Source organism: Topomyia yanbarensis, chromosome 3 (genome assembly GCF_030247195.1).
Source record: "Topomyia yanbarensis strain Yona2022 chromosome 3, ASM3024719v1, whole genome shotgun sequence".
NCBI lineage: Eukaryota > Metazoa > Arthropoda > Insecta > Diptera > Culicidae > Topomyia > Topomyia yanbarensis.
In genome coordinates this window covers 39,739,250-39,754,244 of record NC_080672.1, presented here as the reverse complement: position 1 = coordinate 39,754,244, position 14,995 = coordinate 39,739,250, and the positions used below count along the sequence as shown (strand labels likewise).

At 39.9% G+C, this 14,995-nt stretch overlaps 1 protein-coding gene across 9 annotated transcripts in view; it reads left to right on the top strand.

Annotated features, from left to right (window-relative positions):
- The window catches only part of LOC131686763 (muscle LIM protein 1-like), a 34,461-nt gene extending 20,420 nt beyond the window's left edge, over positions 1-14,041 (top strand). For 7 of the 9 annotated variants that reach the window (XM_058970739.1, XM_058970736.1, XM_058970740.1 and 4 more), the window contains exons 4-9: positions 3,316-3,427; positions 11,238-11,334; positions 11,425-11,512; positions 11,859-12,155; positions 12,219-12,539; positions 12,604-14,041. In XM_058970739.1, the coding sequence (XP_058826722.1) occupies positions 3,316-3,427; positions 11,238-11,334; positions 11,425-11,512; positions 11,859-12,155; positions 12,219-12,539; positions 12,604-12,880 (1,192 nt within the window). In that variant the 3' untranslated portion in view covers positions 12,881-14,041. Of the gene's footprint in view, positions 1-1,099; positions 1,746-3,315; positions 3,428-11,237; positions 11,335-11,424; positions 11,513-11,858; positions 12,156-12,218; positions 12,540-12,603 lie in introns of those variants that run through there. The other 2 variants (XR_009305182.1, XM_058970744.1) reach the window with 2 other exon arrangements.
- Positions 14,042-14,995: the final 954 nt, after the last annotated feature.

Below are 14,995 nucleotides of genomic sequence, written 5' to 3'. Positions count from 1 at the left end.
TGTTGCTGTAACTGTTGCTGTCTACTTTAGACCAACCCCCTTCCCCGATTCCTTTCACAAGCCAGAATGTTCGACTTTATCTTTTTCAGCTGAGTCTTGTTTTCCGCCACTTTAGGGCAAATAGGGGGAAATGTCACATGGTCCGCCGTTTTCCTTTTCGTTTTCAATCCCTAGGGTGGTATATCGGTACAAATTCGATTTGTTCAGGGCCTTTCCTTATACACTTATCACGTCCGTCAAACACCACCGGTGTATGGTGAGCGAGTATTCCATAAACCAAATTTGTACACTATATCAATATATCAAACATATCAAGTTAGAGTGTATTTGTTTATCTTTGAAATACGTTTTCCGTTCAGTAATAGTTAGAACTTTTTTTTGTCTCGTTTCGTTTGTGTTTTTTGCTCATTTTGAGTTTTGTTAGAGGAAAGAATGTTAGCAATTTACACAATTTGTATTATTTAAGTACATCCGAACATTGTTTGTATTTGTAATTATTTTCGGGCAATTTCCAGTGGTTGGGCTCACGTCCAGTAAGAAGGATCTTGCGAATTTGGGGAGTAATAAAAGAGATTATAACTATTGAAGGGAGTAAGGCGCTACAGTCTTCATATATTAACGAACTGGAACATGGGGGTCTTGCTCTAGCATATTGCATCCCATTACTTTGCCATGTACGTACCCGGGAAATATATGTCAAACTAATCGGTCTAGCACATGTAAGAGCCAGACAATAAACCATCGGTGTTAACAGGGGTATGCGACCTCTAGTAGTTATAATCTCTTTTGGAGTAATTGATATGTTATTCAAGAATCAGTGGCAAATTTGCGCACAACAGCCTCGAACAACAATCGATTACTCTACCTAGCGCAATTTTCGTACCTGGTACCCCTGTCAAAGATATATATAAATATGTAAACTCTTCGATGCATGCTGATTTCCATATTTTCTGTTTTCCATTTCTCTTGTTTCATAAAATATGCGACACCTACAACTACCACCACCACCGCAAAAAAACTGCTACTATATTTTAACATCCACTGTCCATCACCACCACCACCAACCAACCAACCACCAAACGAATCGCTGCCATTCCAGCAAGTAAAACCAATACGAGTTACTGCCAGTTTATATGTACATGCCCAAGCCGTCACTTCGAAAAACAGAATTCTAATTTAAAAGTAAAAGTTTAGATAACAAACAGCAACATAAATCAGATGATTGATTAATCCTTCAAAATGGTCCACTTCAACGTATCGGCATAGGATTCCCTCACTCTCTTTCTCTCTCAGCGTAGTTTTATCAACAGTATATAAACAGTCGCAATATTACACACACAACAATAAAAACGTCGTTTATGAAGATAAGTTGTAATTGTAGTTGAAGAACGGCGCTTGTTAGGTGTTTTGAACTATTTTTACTTCAACCAAGATCTTTTGAAACCGTCTCAAATGTTTTAATGTGAGCACAGAAAAAATTAAATCTCCTAAGTATATTTTAACAAAACAATGATTGTAGTGCTCGAATAATGAAAAGTATTTTTTCTTGATTTTTATAAACGTATTTTCTGATGCGACCGCCAAAGAAATTCGAATCTTATTATTGAAACAAAAAAAAGTATGAGAAACAGCCAAAAAAGTTTAGTTGGTAGGAAGCTTTCTAAGTTGCCAAAATCTTCTTAATTTTTTTGACGAAAATGTAAAAACAGAAATTAAACTGAATAAAATCGATTTTTAGTAAATCAGCAGTGACTAACTTCATTCGTCTGTAAAAAAATACAAAGTCTACGGGCAGAAGGATTTTGAATATTTTTGTGAGTTCTGCTGGATGCTTGCTCGGTTTAATCACTTTACAAAAAAACCTTAACACTTCACACGCAACTCACGTTGTCTGTTGTTTATAAAGAAGGAAGCTCGGATGGCACATTTACATAAACGCACTCGAAACTGCTTCTTGCATCAAATCAATCAAGCTGAAACTGGAACACGCTTCACCAAAGGAAACCAAAACACAGAAACATTCAAAAACCTCTCTCACCGTCTGGTTTGACTCCGCCCAAGTGTCCCCTACTGATGCCCGTATCAACCTAGGGCGTAAACCCCAATTGAGTCCAAAATTGGAGAACAAAAACAAAACAGTGTACGAACCCAAACATGTTTCCCAGATATAAGGTCTTTGTTATGTGTTGAAAACAAACCATGTGTAGAAAAATGTGTACAAAATAAGCCACTAGCTGAGCCATCTGGCGCCTTCATCTCTTGTGTACGTGTAATTTGACATTTGATCGGTGAGATATTATGTTCCTAGATGTTTTGTCGTGTTATTTGATGTAAGCTAATAATTCCTTCCAAACCTTGTTTTCATTCCTATTGGTTTGTTATTGGTCTGTCCTTCCCAGTATTGCCTAACCACCTGACCTGACACAGAGAGTATAGCCTTTGACAGATGATCTACCGAGTTTGTGTTTGTGTTTGTTTTTGTGTCTCACCACCGCAATGAGTTTGAGCTTGAGCTTTTGCCACATGTACACACTGTCAAACCGCATGCAACCACCACATCAACTAAACTAACCGTCAACACGACACATGTTTCGGCTCACTAACATCTCTTCTTTACTCCTTCTTCACTATCACCGGTCCAACCATCGACGGAGTTTACCAAGAAAACGTTCTCCATACATTGCTATCTCTTTCTCACTTCTCTCTTATGAATCACAATGGGATAAGGAAAGTGCCCTGAAGTCGAAGATTATGATGCTATATGAAAAATTGTAGCTTTAACGTATTACCTCAAACACATCCAAGCAAGCGTAGTTTGTATAGAATTGATGAAACGAAAGCAAAACGGGGGACTTGACCTTGTCCCGAGACTTAATTAAGTACACGAAAAAAAATGCTGGCGGGAACCAATCAGCAAACTAAGGCTTGCGCAAACCGTTTGAAGTTGTCTCTGTTGTACTTAATTTCTTCTCTTTTTCACCTCTTTTTGTACTATTAATTCGATTCGTTGTAAGCACTGATCCATAAAATAAGTCGTAACAGTTGAAACAAAAATCCGCTAATTTTCTTTCTCTTTTTCGTTTTTTTCTCATTCTCTCACCACTTTGCACTTTCGTCCACAACCACCACCACCGCCACCACAACGCACACCAACACCACTGTGCGACTCACGATACCCTCAACATTCGAAATGGTTCGATCCCAATCAACCAAACCCGGACAACCAATACTCCCCAACCATCGATCACCAACAACCACAAACCTCCCCCTGCAACTTCGTGCATAAACCAAACACCCACACCAACACTTCTGCAGAACTAACGGACACATTGAGCCGAAAGCGATACTGAAAGCACCCGAAGGAGAAGGTTGCCCTCGCTGTGGTGGATATGTTTACATGGCCGAGCAAATGTTGGCACGTGGAAGAGTGAGTTGATTTTGATTACAGTTTTTTTTTTCTATTTTTCCACAAAAATTTTAACCCTACTTAAAAAGGCTATTTAACAAATAAATCAGATTTTTAACATTCGCATCTAAGACTGTACCGTACTGCTTTGACATTACCTATTCTTGCTATTGTTCTGTCGCTTATTTATGGTACTACATCCTGAAAAGGGCTTAACTTTAATGAAACTGAATCAGATAACCTATGCCATAAGTATGGCGATTTATATTTTCGAGACTAAAATATTCCCACAGACTAATAGACATAACACTATGAGGGAATTCCCTTAAAAATCTCGATCCGGCAATTTTTCCAGTACACTAGCTCCACCTTTTATTCACGGTCCCAAACACTCATTTGCTGGGGGTTACCCCTCAGGTTTGGGAACAATTTTTCAAAAGCAGCCACAGTCCCAACTACGAATGTATTTAAAATGACCGTTAAAGTGGGGAAGCGTTATGAGTGTTATGTCTGTTAATCTGTGATATCTCCAAACAGTTTTTGTGATACGATAGTTAGAATTCTCACGAGCATAATGATATTTATTTTAACATACAACTTTTGTTAGGGATCATCCATAAATGATGTAGTATTATATGAAGGAGGGGGAGTTTTGTATCTTGTGATGATGTGTGACGACGGGGGGGGGGGGGGGGGGTAGGTTGACATGACCGTCAGGCTACGTAACATTTTTAATGGGGAATAACACCGGCAACTAATTGAATACTTTACTAATACTTTAATGCTACTTGGGTGTTCATTTTTGACAGTTTTCTTGTACTGCTTACATGGACGTAGAAAAATTCTTAGCGATTTGCTACGAGCGAATCTAGTTGTCCACAAAATTTCATGTAAAGAGTACTAGCGAACTGTCAAGAAAAGTGATGTTAACTGTGTCCGTAAAGAACCTACCCAGTAAAGTTCAGCCGGAAATGAACTGGAATTCTGGCTGGTTCCAGTTCGTATTCCGGCTCCAGTGCAACAACCGATTCTAACTAGAATCGGTTGTGTCACTGGAGCCGGAATACGAACTGGAACCAGCCAGAATTCCGGTTCATTTCCGGCTGAGCTTTACTGGGTAATGGCACAGTTTCTTCAGTGACAGCAGCAAAACGACGAGCAACTGCAAACATTTCCCCGGAGCGCAGTTTCATTTATCCACGTACAAGTACAACCCAACCTAGAGTAAACTCTTGACTGGCAGGAAACGTGAATGAATTTCGCAACGACGCTGACAATTAGGTTCTTTACGGACGCAGTTAACCTCACTTTTCTTGACAGTTCACTTGTACTATTTACAAGGACTTACAAGAAAATTTTGTGGACGACTAGATTCGCTCGAAGCAATTGGCAAGCATTTTTTCTAAGATCCCGTAAACAGTACAAGCGAACTGTCAAAAATGAACATTTGAGTCCATTTGAGACGTCAGCATAAAGTATTCAATAGCGTCACGTTTGTGGCCTAATACAATAGGTATGAAGAATGCCGCTCGTTTAGACGACGAAGCGAGAGTCAGATTACTGCTGCGCAAGTTTCACTGGAAAATTTGTTTGGGTCGAAAGAGTCGGTAATAATAGAGCACTCTAGTTAGAGTGTGGCCTAGAGGCCATGACGTATCCAAACGAACATGAAATTTGACATATTTCTATTGTGTATACTTCAAATTCCATGTTCGTTTGGATACGTCATGGCCTCTTGGCCACACTCTAACCCGGTCAAACCATTCGAAATTTGATTCGGAATCCTGAATGGAGTCAGTATGGATTCCAAATCAAATGCAACAACCGATTCTCAGTCGGAATCGGTTGTTGCATTTGATTTGGAATCCATAATGACTTCATTCAGAAATCCGAACCGGTTCCGGAATGAGTTTAACTGGGAACTAGAGTGCTCTAGGTAATAAGCAATCAGTATAAAGCGCGACTCAGACGATACATCAGCTTCCGCCAACGTCAACGGAACGTCACCGTTCCGTCAGGATAAGTTAAATACTTTTCTCTTGCACCCGTTCACACGTGCCGTACGTCAAAACGTTCCGTGCCGTTGATGTTGTGTGTGAATGCCTCCATTTAACTGCATGTTACTTATCCTGACGGAACGGTGACGTTCCGTTGACGTTGACGGAAGCTGATGTATCGTCTGAATCGTCCTTAAAACGCTACAAATCGCCAAGCCCCCGACAGAGAAGAATTAACAAAAGCAATGGCGTCACATTGAAGCAACTAGCGGAAGAATGTCAGCGTCTCCTTAGCCTCAAACATGGCAATGCTATGATCGAGTCAGCCATAAGTTTCGGTCAAATGACTGTCATTAAACAGCGATCTTCTAGTAAATGGTGTAACCATCAAGATTAGCCATCTTCCAAGCATACCGCGAACTGACACTGTATTACGAAGGCTACTGAAATAGTTCGAAATAGTCACAACGTTCGATGGCGCCATCGTCGGTGGTGAGTCACAAGAACAGTACGACCGCAGATTTCGACGTTACTATTAGAGCCGAACAGCAAGCTGCCTCTTCCAACTGACGTCACGGTATCTTTTTTAACAACTTTATGCAAAAAAATCAGCATCTGTGAAACTTCAGGGTATGAAAGAATGGGCTTTCCCCTTTCATTTTAAACCAACATCAAAATAATCCGTCGGGGGGTCTAGAGCAACTTTTTTTTAAATTTTTTTTCGTGAAAACATAGATTTTACAATAGAACTAGTTCATATTTCTGGCCCTAGAGGGTGCTTTAGACATTCGAATAACACTAAAAGTGAGAATCTGATAGATATTTTAATTGTCTACAACTTTGTTAACAACTAAAACCGATTTGAAATCATCCGGAAAAGTTGTTTAATATTTTAACGAAGTCTAAGTCTAAGTTAGTTTCACAGAAACCCTAGTGGTTTGTAAGTCAATTCACACGCACTTTTTTCATTTGCCAACTACTTGTGTTTAGTTGATCAGTGCATTCAGTGGAATTTGAGAGCTTGGAAAGTCTCATCTTTTAGCTGAAAATTATAATTTCAGATTCCACCTGATATAGGGCACTATTAATATTTTTGGGATGAAAAGTCTTAGATAGAGTTGACCAAACTAGTATGATATTAATATTCTTTTCCAAGATGGTGAGTGATTCCTCCCGCAGAAACAGCTTTTTCAATGATAACTATTCTTGCATGAACATCCTACTTTGTTAGCATCTTCGTATAAAATTCACTTGTCCTGAACTTCAACCTTTATATTTGAACAAACTTAATGAAACTGCTAACACCATTGCAATATTTCGCGAATTTCATTGCAATGCTTGGTTAAAAACGCTGATTATCTTTTTCAAAATTTACTCAATGTGACAAACAGTGAACAAAAAACTTTGAGTTTTTGGATCAAGATAATTTTTTTTGGGATATATTGGTGGATTTGTATGTATATAAGGTTTTTCTTGTACTCAAATCATATTTTGTTTTCAAAAGTAATGCATTTCGCATAATCTAGGATCAATTTATTAACGATTTCTCGCACAATTGATAGGAAATGGCCGTAAAACCCAACTGCCACAAAATACTTTGCGGAAAAAAATTTGAATAAATCGGTTCACGCTAACCACTAATTTGGACAGTTACATCTGTGGTTTGCGTTCAATTATAAACTGCGTGTCCCAACATTTCGTCTTGAATAGAATTCTAATAGCTGACTTAAATGATCATAACCTAAATTATGCGACGTATGGTCCTTTCAAAAACATAAATGTAAGCAAACCCTTGTAACCAAGCAATACCTTCCGATGAATGGTAGTTCCTTCGAACCTATCGGGAAAGATTACAAACTTGAACCAAAAGCACAAATAGTTTTCTGTCATTGTCAAACATCCTAATTTTCAGAAGGTCAATAGGAATTGTCAACGAAGAAGTTGTAACGAATCCCGTCAAATATTTTCATGGCACTGAACCCAATTTTTTTGGTAGTGAAATAAGTGCGAGAAAATATATTTCCAAACCACTAGGCCTTGTGTGAAACTATCTTAGATATAACTTCGTTACAATCTTAAACAATTTTTCCGGGTGATTTTAGATCAATTTTGAGTTGTCAACAAACTTGTAGACAATTAAATTTTCTATCAAATTCTCATATTTGGTGTTTTTCGAATGTCTAAAGCATCATCTAGGGACAGAAATATGAACTAGCTCTAGTAGTAAAACCAATATTGCTACGAAAAAAACTTCAAAAAAAAAGTTGCTCTGGACCCCCCGACGGATCATTTTGATCTTAGTTTCAAATGAAAGGGGAATGTCCATTCTTTCATATTCCGAAGTTTCAGAGATGCTGAATTTTTTTGCATAAAGTTGTTCTAATAAATACACCGTGACGTTGCAGGGGTTCGCTCTTTCCTTGAGGCGATCAATTATTACGGAAAGTTTGTATACAACCTATGAAAGTTGCGCTATCCGCACTTGCTGAAGTCGGAGTCACAGTTCATCTGGAATTGTTCGAGCGATTCAAGCAGATTCTCTCCTCGGGACTTCTGCTGACACACCACGATCCGAAACTGGCTGGCACATCATGCGTTGACCTCGGAGCAACCATCAATCACATATTCCCGATGGATCCATCAAGGTTGTCCAGCATGCTTCCAGAGCACTCACGAAAGTGGAACAAAACAATCCGCCAGATCGCGAAGGTTTTGCAGTCAACAAGTTCCACAAAATGATTTTCGGAAGGAGATTCTGTCTTCGGATGTTTGGTTCAGAAGCTGCCCCTTCACAGATGATACATTCGTTGGTTTCGTGAAGACGTGACAGCATTGCGCCTCCATTTTCAAGTCCTCCTTGCACATTCACGTCGATTTTGCCGGTCCCATCGAAGGCGAATATTACCTCATCACAGGGGACTCGTACTCCAAGTAGCCGGAGGTTGTTTAAACCAGAAGAATCACCTCTACGGCTACAATCAGCATCCTGCGTGGACTTTTTTCTCGACTTGGTATGCGTGATCCTCGTGTCCAACAACGCCAACGGCGCGGAAGTTGCTGAGTTTTGTGCTGTCAACGGGATCGAGTACATCACAACATCCATCCTTTCATCCACAATCTAACGACCGAACTAAGCGTTTTATAGAAACCTTCAAAAGGGTCGTCAAGAAAATCCGAGAGGTGAGATGATCAGTTACTAATGCACTGGATACCTTCTTGCTCGCATATAAAAGGACCAATGAGTCAATAGGTCAGATAGGTATTAGGCCAAATGGGCTATTGGGCAGAGTGTCATAAGATTTAAATTAATTTCATTTTAACCTAACATAGCGCCGAATTTGGCTTTTGAGTTCAATTGCCGTCTTTTAAATATGAGCTGTCCTTCCATGTTAATAGGATGCTAAAGTTTAATTTTGATACCAGTAAGTGCAATGTTCCCACATATCAATATAGCTAGACAAAGCCACTACGACTATCATAACAAACATAATATGCCAAATGACATTTCGCTATTGGCTTGAACCGCTTCAAAAGTGCGTTAATTTTAATAATAAAATCTAGAAAGAGAACAGCGAAGGCTCTATTTTGGATTCGAGTTTAGCTGTCACAAAACGAATCCAATCGAACACTGCCTATCTTTATAATAATGGACGTGTTCCCATACAATGCCGGGGCTAATAAGCTACTTATATGTTGGGCAACCTGGTCTCCTGATAATGTGTTGGATTTGATTACAGTAGATATTTGTTTCTTGGCACCTTCTTTACGGAGGGATTAGTAGTGTTCCGTAGAGGGACTAACTCTACATTTAACGCTGCGTATTCGAGATTGTATGTACAGACGAAAAGGAATAGATCACTTCCTTCTTTCTATCTTAGACTTCCTTCATCAGCTAAGCAGGTGACCGGATGGAAGCGTACTTTAACTTCCGTATGCTAAGCTCCATTTTCATCATCAAATAATGTTCCACATCGCGAACAGAAGGACGGGAACGGCAATGATAAAAATCAACAGCCTCTGTAATTTGGCAAAAAAAGGAAATGCAATACCAGTTGTAAGTTCACTAAATAAACAATGAAGGAAAGGTCTGGGCAAACCTAAAAAATCAGGGCTTTATGTTTTCTGACATGAATCATGGTTGTTAGAGTTTAAATATCTCTTTTTAAAAGTAACTTATGAAACTAATGTCAGAGCCATGTGTCGAAGCCTCGTGTCAGAGTATCTACAAAACTATTGATTGTATTGAAGTTTTATGACAACAAATCATCAAAATATTTGGAGAAACACAACGGTTTCAGATTTTTGTCCTAATTGCCACTAGGTGATTCTTATTGGAAACCCGTATAAATAAATACCATTCCAGGAATCTTTGGAACTATTTCAGAGGTATTAATATAATACCATATTAGGACATATTAACATGATCCAAAATCTTTGTCTTACTATAACTTCATCAATCGATAGAATTGAAATGTGGAAGGGATAAGATTTTTTTCTCCACCTAATATTTTATGCATCACTAGATCTAAAATATGGCTGTTACCATAGACTATATGGTTCTTGAATGGTATGTTGTCAAAATGTATACGAAGAAGAGCGTATTTTGGTATGGTGACCGTTCTTAAAAATCCGTAATTTGTATGGTCGAGTATGGGAAAATGATAACGGTTATGTTCGAGATTATACCAGGCAATGGTTAATCTATTGTTGAACGAACCATATTGAAAATGGTTTTTAAACGTTTGATGCAATGGTTGGCATATGGTACACATTTATACGGGAATTATATGCTCATAACCAAACTATTAGCAGTTATAATCGCTTCTTGTACTTTAATTAAGCTTGTATTGTTGTTGGGCATAAAATTTTCTATGAGAAGTTCAGGTTAGACGATACTTTAACACTTGCAATGCCATCTGAAACCGTGGTGTTTCTTCATATACTTCAATAACTTTTTTTCAAATAAACTTCAACTCGCTTTAGAAATAGATAAATGTTGGGCCGATTTGGATTAAATTTAATTTGACATTAGTTAGATACTACATCCAAACAGACACATAACTTGAGTGAATGCCTAAAGTAACTGACTGAAACCAAATGATGTTTCGAAGGGCAAGAAGAGAAGCTCTGATTTGCTGATGAGAAAACGGAAACGAGCTTTTGTTTTTGGCTTGGGAATTAATCGCAAGGTTAGATAAATTTGGGTTTGCTGTTTCGAATTCGTCTCGTCAGTAACTAGCATCTGTTTGGTGCTAGTTAGAAGATAAACCCATCTAAGTACCAAAAGACAGCACTCGGAACCAGACAGTTTCTTCGGGCGTTCACACAAGTTGGATAAACGTTAGGATTTAGTGCCTAACTGGTGCCAATTTTAATAAGTTGCAAAGTATGATCTAAAACCGAGTTTAATATCTCAAAAATCAAGAAGAATTCCTCACAAAATATTTCCTTCGCCTAATACTACCGGCAACTAACCAGTGCTATCTTCCGCTACTAATCACTACCCTCTACAGGGCTACCACCGACGCTGCTTCAAGTGCTTAGTCTGCAACCGCACCCTCGACTCCACCATCCACTGCGATGGTCCGGACAAAGAGATCTATTGCCGAGGTAGTATTTGTGGTGTGGCATCGCCGATTCCGGCCAATCGAATCTAAGCTATGGAAATAATAATTATAATATCAATAGCTAAGATCTTTGTTGATATATGTAGTTGTACATAAGCTTACTGTGAACCGTTTGTTCGAAACTAAACCAAGAACTATGATGTGACTAACGGGGAATTTCTCGTTGTGATCTCTGTACACGTGTGTTTCTATCGTCTATTATTCCAGGCCTATCATAAAGGATGTTTCAAATGCGGCGAGTGCAAGAAGAATCTCGACTCGGTGAACTGCTGCGAGGGTCCGAACCGTGAAATCTACTGCCGAGGTTGGTAGACTTCCGTTGACTACCGTTCCGAGAAGTGATCGTTGTGTAATTATGTTTTTCTTCTTCTCTGTTCTATGTTAAATGTTATAGTGTGCTACGGTAAGAAGTTTGGTCCCAAGGGATACGGCTACGGTCAAGGCGGTGGAGCTTTGCAATCCGATAGTACCGATCTGATTAGGTAAGTATGGGCGGTTCAGGGACTGCTGGGAGTTATTCATTGTGGTATTGTCACTAACGTGTTTCTAATTTGTGTCACGTATATCCGTGGAAAGGAATACTTAATAAATACTCCGACTTTGACCTTCACAGGATGCTATGCCAGTCGGTTCGGTTCACGCGGGTATGGTCACTCGGGCATATCGTTCCTTGGCCTCATGTGCGATGCTAGAGATCTAGAGTTTCAGAGGTACAAACCTGTCCTGTTCGTTCTGTTAGTGACTACCATCGATTCGTTGTTCTGCGTTCGACTACTGCAGCTATACGTATAGTAATACTATTTTGTATTCTTCATTCGACAAAAACAGTGAATTTACACCGAGAACAGTGGCCGCAGATACATCGGCCATCAAGGCATCGCCGGGTGAGGGATGTCCCCGTTGCGGAGGTGTGGTCTTCGCTGCCGAGATGGTTCTATCGAAGGGGCGCGAATGGCATCGCAAGTGCTACAAGTGCCGCGACTGTACCAAAACTTTGGACTCCATCATCGCTTGTGACGGGCCGGATAGAGACGTGTACTGCAAGACCTGCTACGGCAAAAAGTGGGGACCACACGGATATGGATTCGCATGCGGTTCCGGTTTTCTGCAGACGGATTGCATGTCGTAAGTATTTGCTTTTTCGGTAGTAAACGAGAGAGATATTCAAAGGTAATTTTGTTCTTTCAGTGAGGACCAGTTGGCTGCTCAGAAGCCATCAGTCCCGATGGATACGACATCTATCAAGGCTCCGGCCGGGCAGGGCTGCCCACGCTGCGGCGGAATGGTGTTTGCAGCCGAACAACAACTGGCCAAGGGCACAATGTGGCACAAGAAGTGCTTCAACTGTGCCGAATGTCACCGACCGTTGGACTCGATGATTGCCTGCGATGGTCCCGATAAGGAAATCCATTGCCGTGCCTGCTACGGAAAGCTGTTCGGACCGAAGGGATTCGGTTTCGGACACACCCCAACTTTGGTGTCAACCGATGTGCAGTCTTCTCCGGCGTAGTAAGTATTATTTTCAACTCTCAGCGATGGAACTGTAATATATTTATTTCCTTTATTCCACCAGCACCGACTTCAAACCGATGAACGGCCCGAAGGCAACCGACGGCAAGGGCTGCCGTCGCTGTGGATACTCCGTGTATGAGGCGGAGAAGATGCTCAGCAAGAATTTGATGTGGCACAAGCGGTGCTTCAGCTGCTTCGACTGTCACAAATCGCTGGACTCCACGAACCTCAACGATGCACCGAACGGGGAAATCTACTGCAAAGGCTGCTACGGACGGAATTACGGTCCGCGTGGCGTCGGTTTTGGCATAGGCGCCGGTGCACTCACCATGACGTAGATTGTCCCATCCAAGCCAGAGTTTTTTGTTTGTTTTATACACAACTATTTAACAAAAATACCAACAACAAAACGTATTTTAAAAGCTTTCCACGTGGAAGCTGACAGACTTTATAGCAGTGCTGCTGATTTCCTCCCCCGCTAGTTAACTTTGATCGAATTCCTTTCGCGTCCGGATTCTCTGACAAGGCAATCAATGTGTAAAATGTAAGATGTAGAAAGAGCTTCGCTGCTCCGAACCAAAAAAAAACAGAAAACAACATAAAAATTTAGTCCAAATCCAAAAAACGAAGCAAATGTCCAATGTTCAAATTAAACACAACGTGTAAATTAGCTTCTAAATTCTAAGTGATTAACCTGCGAACGACCAGGGCTCGAACCTGCGATCACCAGAAATAACAGAGCCGATAGGGGAATTATATTTTTTTCTCATCGTTATTTTCACACAAAGCGTATAAAACTTGTAATGCTAGGATTCGGTGTGACTAACGTAGGGAAGGATGAAATGCCTGTTGAGTGTCAACATTTGTTGCAAGACATTAACCTACAAATTACTGAGAAGAAGAAAAAAAAAACAGGAACCGTGCGGATCGAATGTTAGCTGAAATCATTCAAATGTTTTATTTTAATAATAAGTTACTTTTATACGAAAACGCTTAACTCTCCAAACCACCATTTACAACAATCTAAAAACGCATTGGAAACGTTTGAGACTTAACCATCGAGATAGAACACGCAGGCTGGTGTTTCTCGCTCCGCCTGAATGAGGTACATTTTTTCACTACATGAATATTGTTATATTTTTTTCTTTTTTTACCCCTCACCCCTAACACACCAAACTCTAGCGCTAAATAATTTAGATAGTGAATGAAACAAATGAGAAATTTGATGCGATCGAACTTTTTTACTCTATGAAACCATTGGCTTAGGCGAGTTAGTTTATTTTATTTTATTTTTATATACATATAATACTAGTGAGAAAGGAGATAAGAAGAAAAAAATGAGAAAATGCAGAGAAGACTCGGTTCTTTGTATCACATTTGATTATCATCATTACTGTAATTCTGCTAATTAATAAACCATATACAACGCGCTAAGTTAGTTGGTAATGACGTGAGATTATGTAAAAAAGTATATTTATTCAATAAAAGTGTTAAAACCACTCGTTGTCTTTTCATTAATGTGAAATCTAGTTTGGGTACAACGGCAACCAGAGCCGCAGCGCGCGGTTGGCTAGGTTGGCCGTGGCCAAAGGGCGCCAACCTTAGGGGGCGCTATAATCTTAATCTGCTTTATAACATAAGTGAGGTTAGGTCATAAACTAAGTCAGGATAGGAGTATCATTCCAAGGTACACACAAAATTACTGTTTGAAAGTCAAACTGAAAAAGAATGCCAAAGCAGACAACAAAAAGGAGCATAACTGAGACAAGACAAAGACTTCAAATTTCAACAAAAATAGAAAAAAATTCTATTGCTAACTTTTTCCGCTTGTTTTCTCAGTCTCATAGCAACAAGGGGAACGAAAATTCGGTAATGGGCAGTAAAGCATGTACCCTTTTTAAAGCTGTAGAAAAGATAACAGAGTAAGCTGGATCAATTATCACCGTACCACGAAAATTGAAGTCTCGATGCCGGGAGGAGTTTCGCAATATCACAAAGTTGACGATTCCCAGCCTAGGTCCAACCAATCGTGCACTAAGTAACTTGAATAAGTTGAATCTATGGTTGACATGTCATGTGAGGTTTTTGGTGTTCCTGGAAGCGTTTAAAACTCTTTGTTTCTTCTCAATGTCTAAGACCAGGTGCTGTTTGCTTCGTATTTGTGGCAGAGCTTTCTCTTACTGAAATATTTGGTGGCCTTTCAAGAGAGAAAAAAGAATTAAGGTGGCAATGACCCATGTGCTTGTAATAAGTGCAATACTGCATGCATGACGCGCGACACAAACAACCGATCATGCAGAGGATCCTTATCGAAGAAAACGCAAAGAAGTCTCGCCCGGTGCGATTGTCACTCAAAATCTTCGCTCACCGGAGCAAGGGGTTATTGAAACAGCCAATCCCGTCCTTCAGTAGATCCACGCATGTCAATCAAATCGCTAACTACACCATCGATC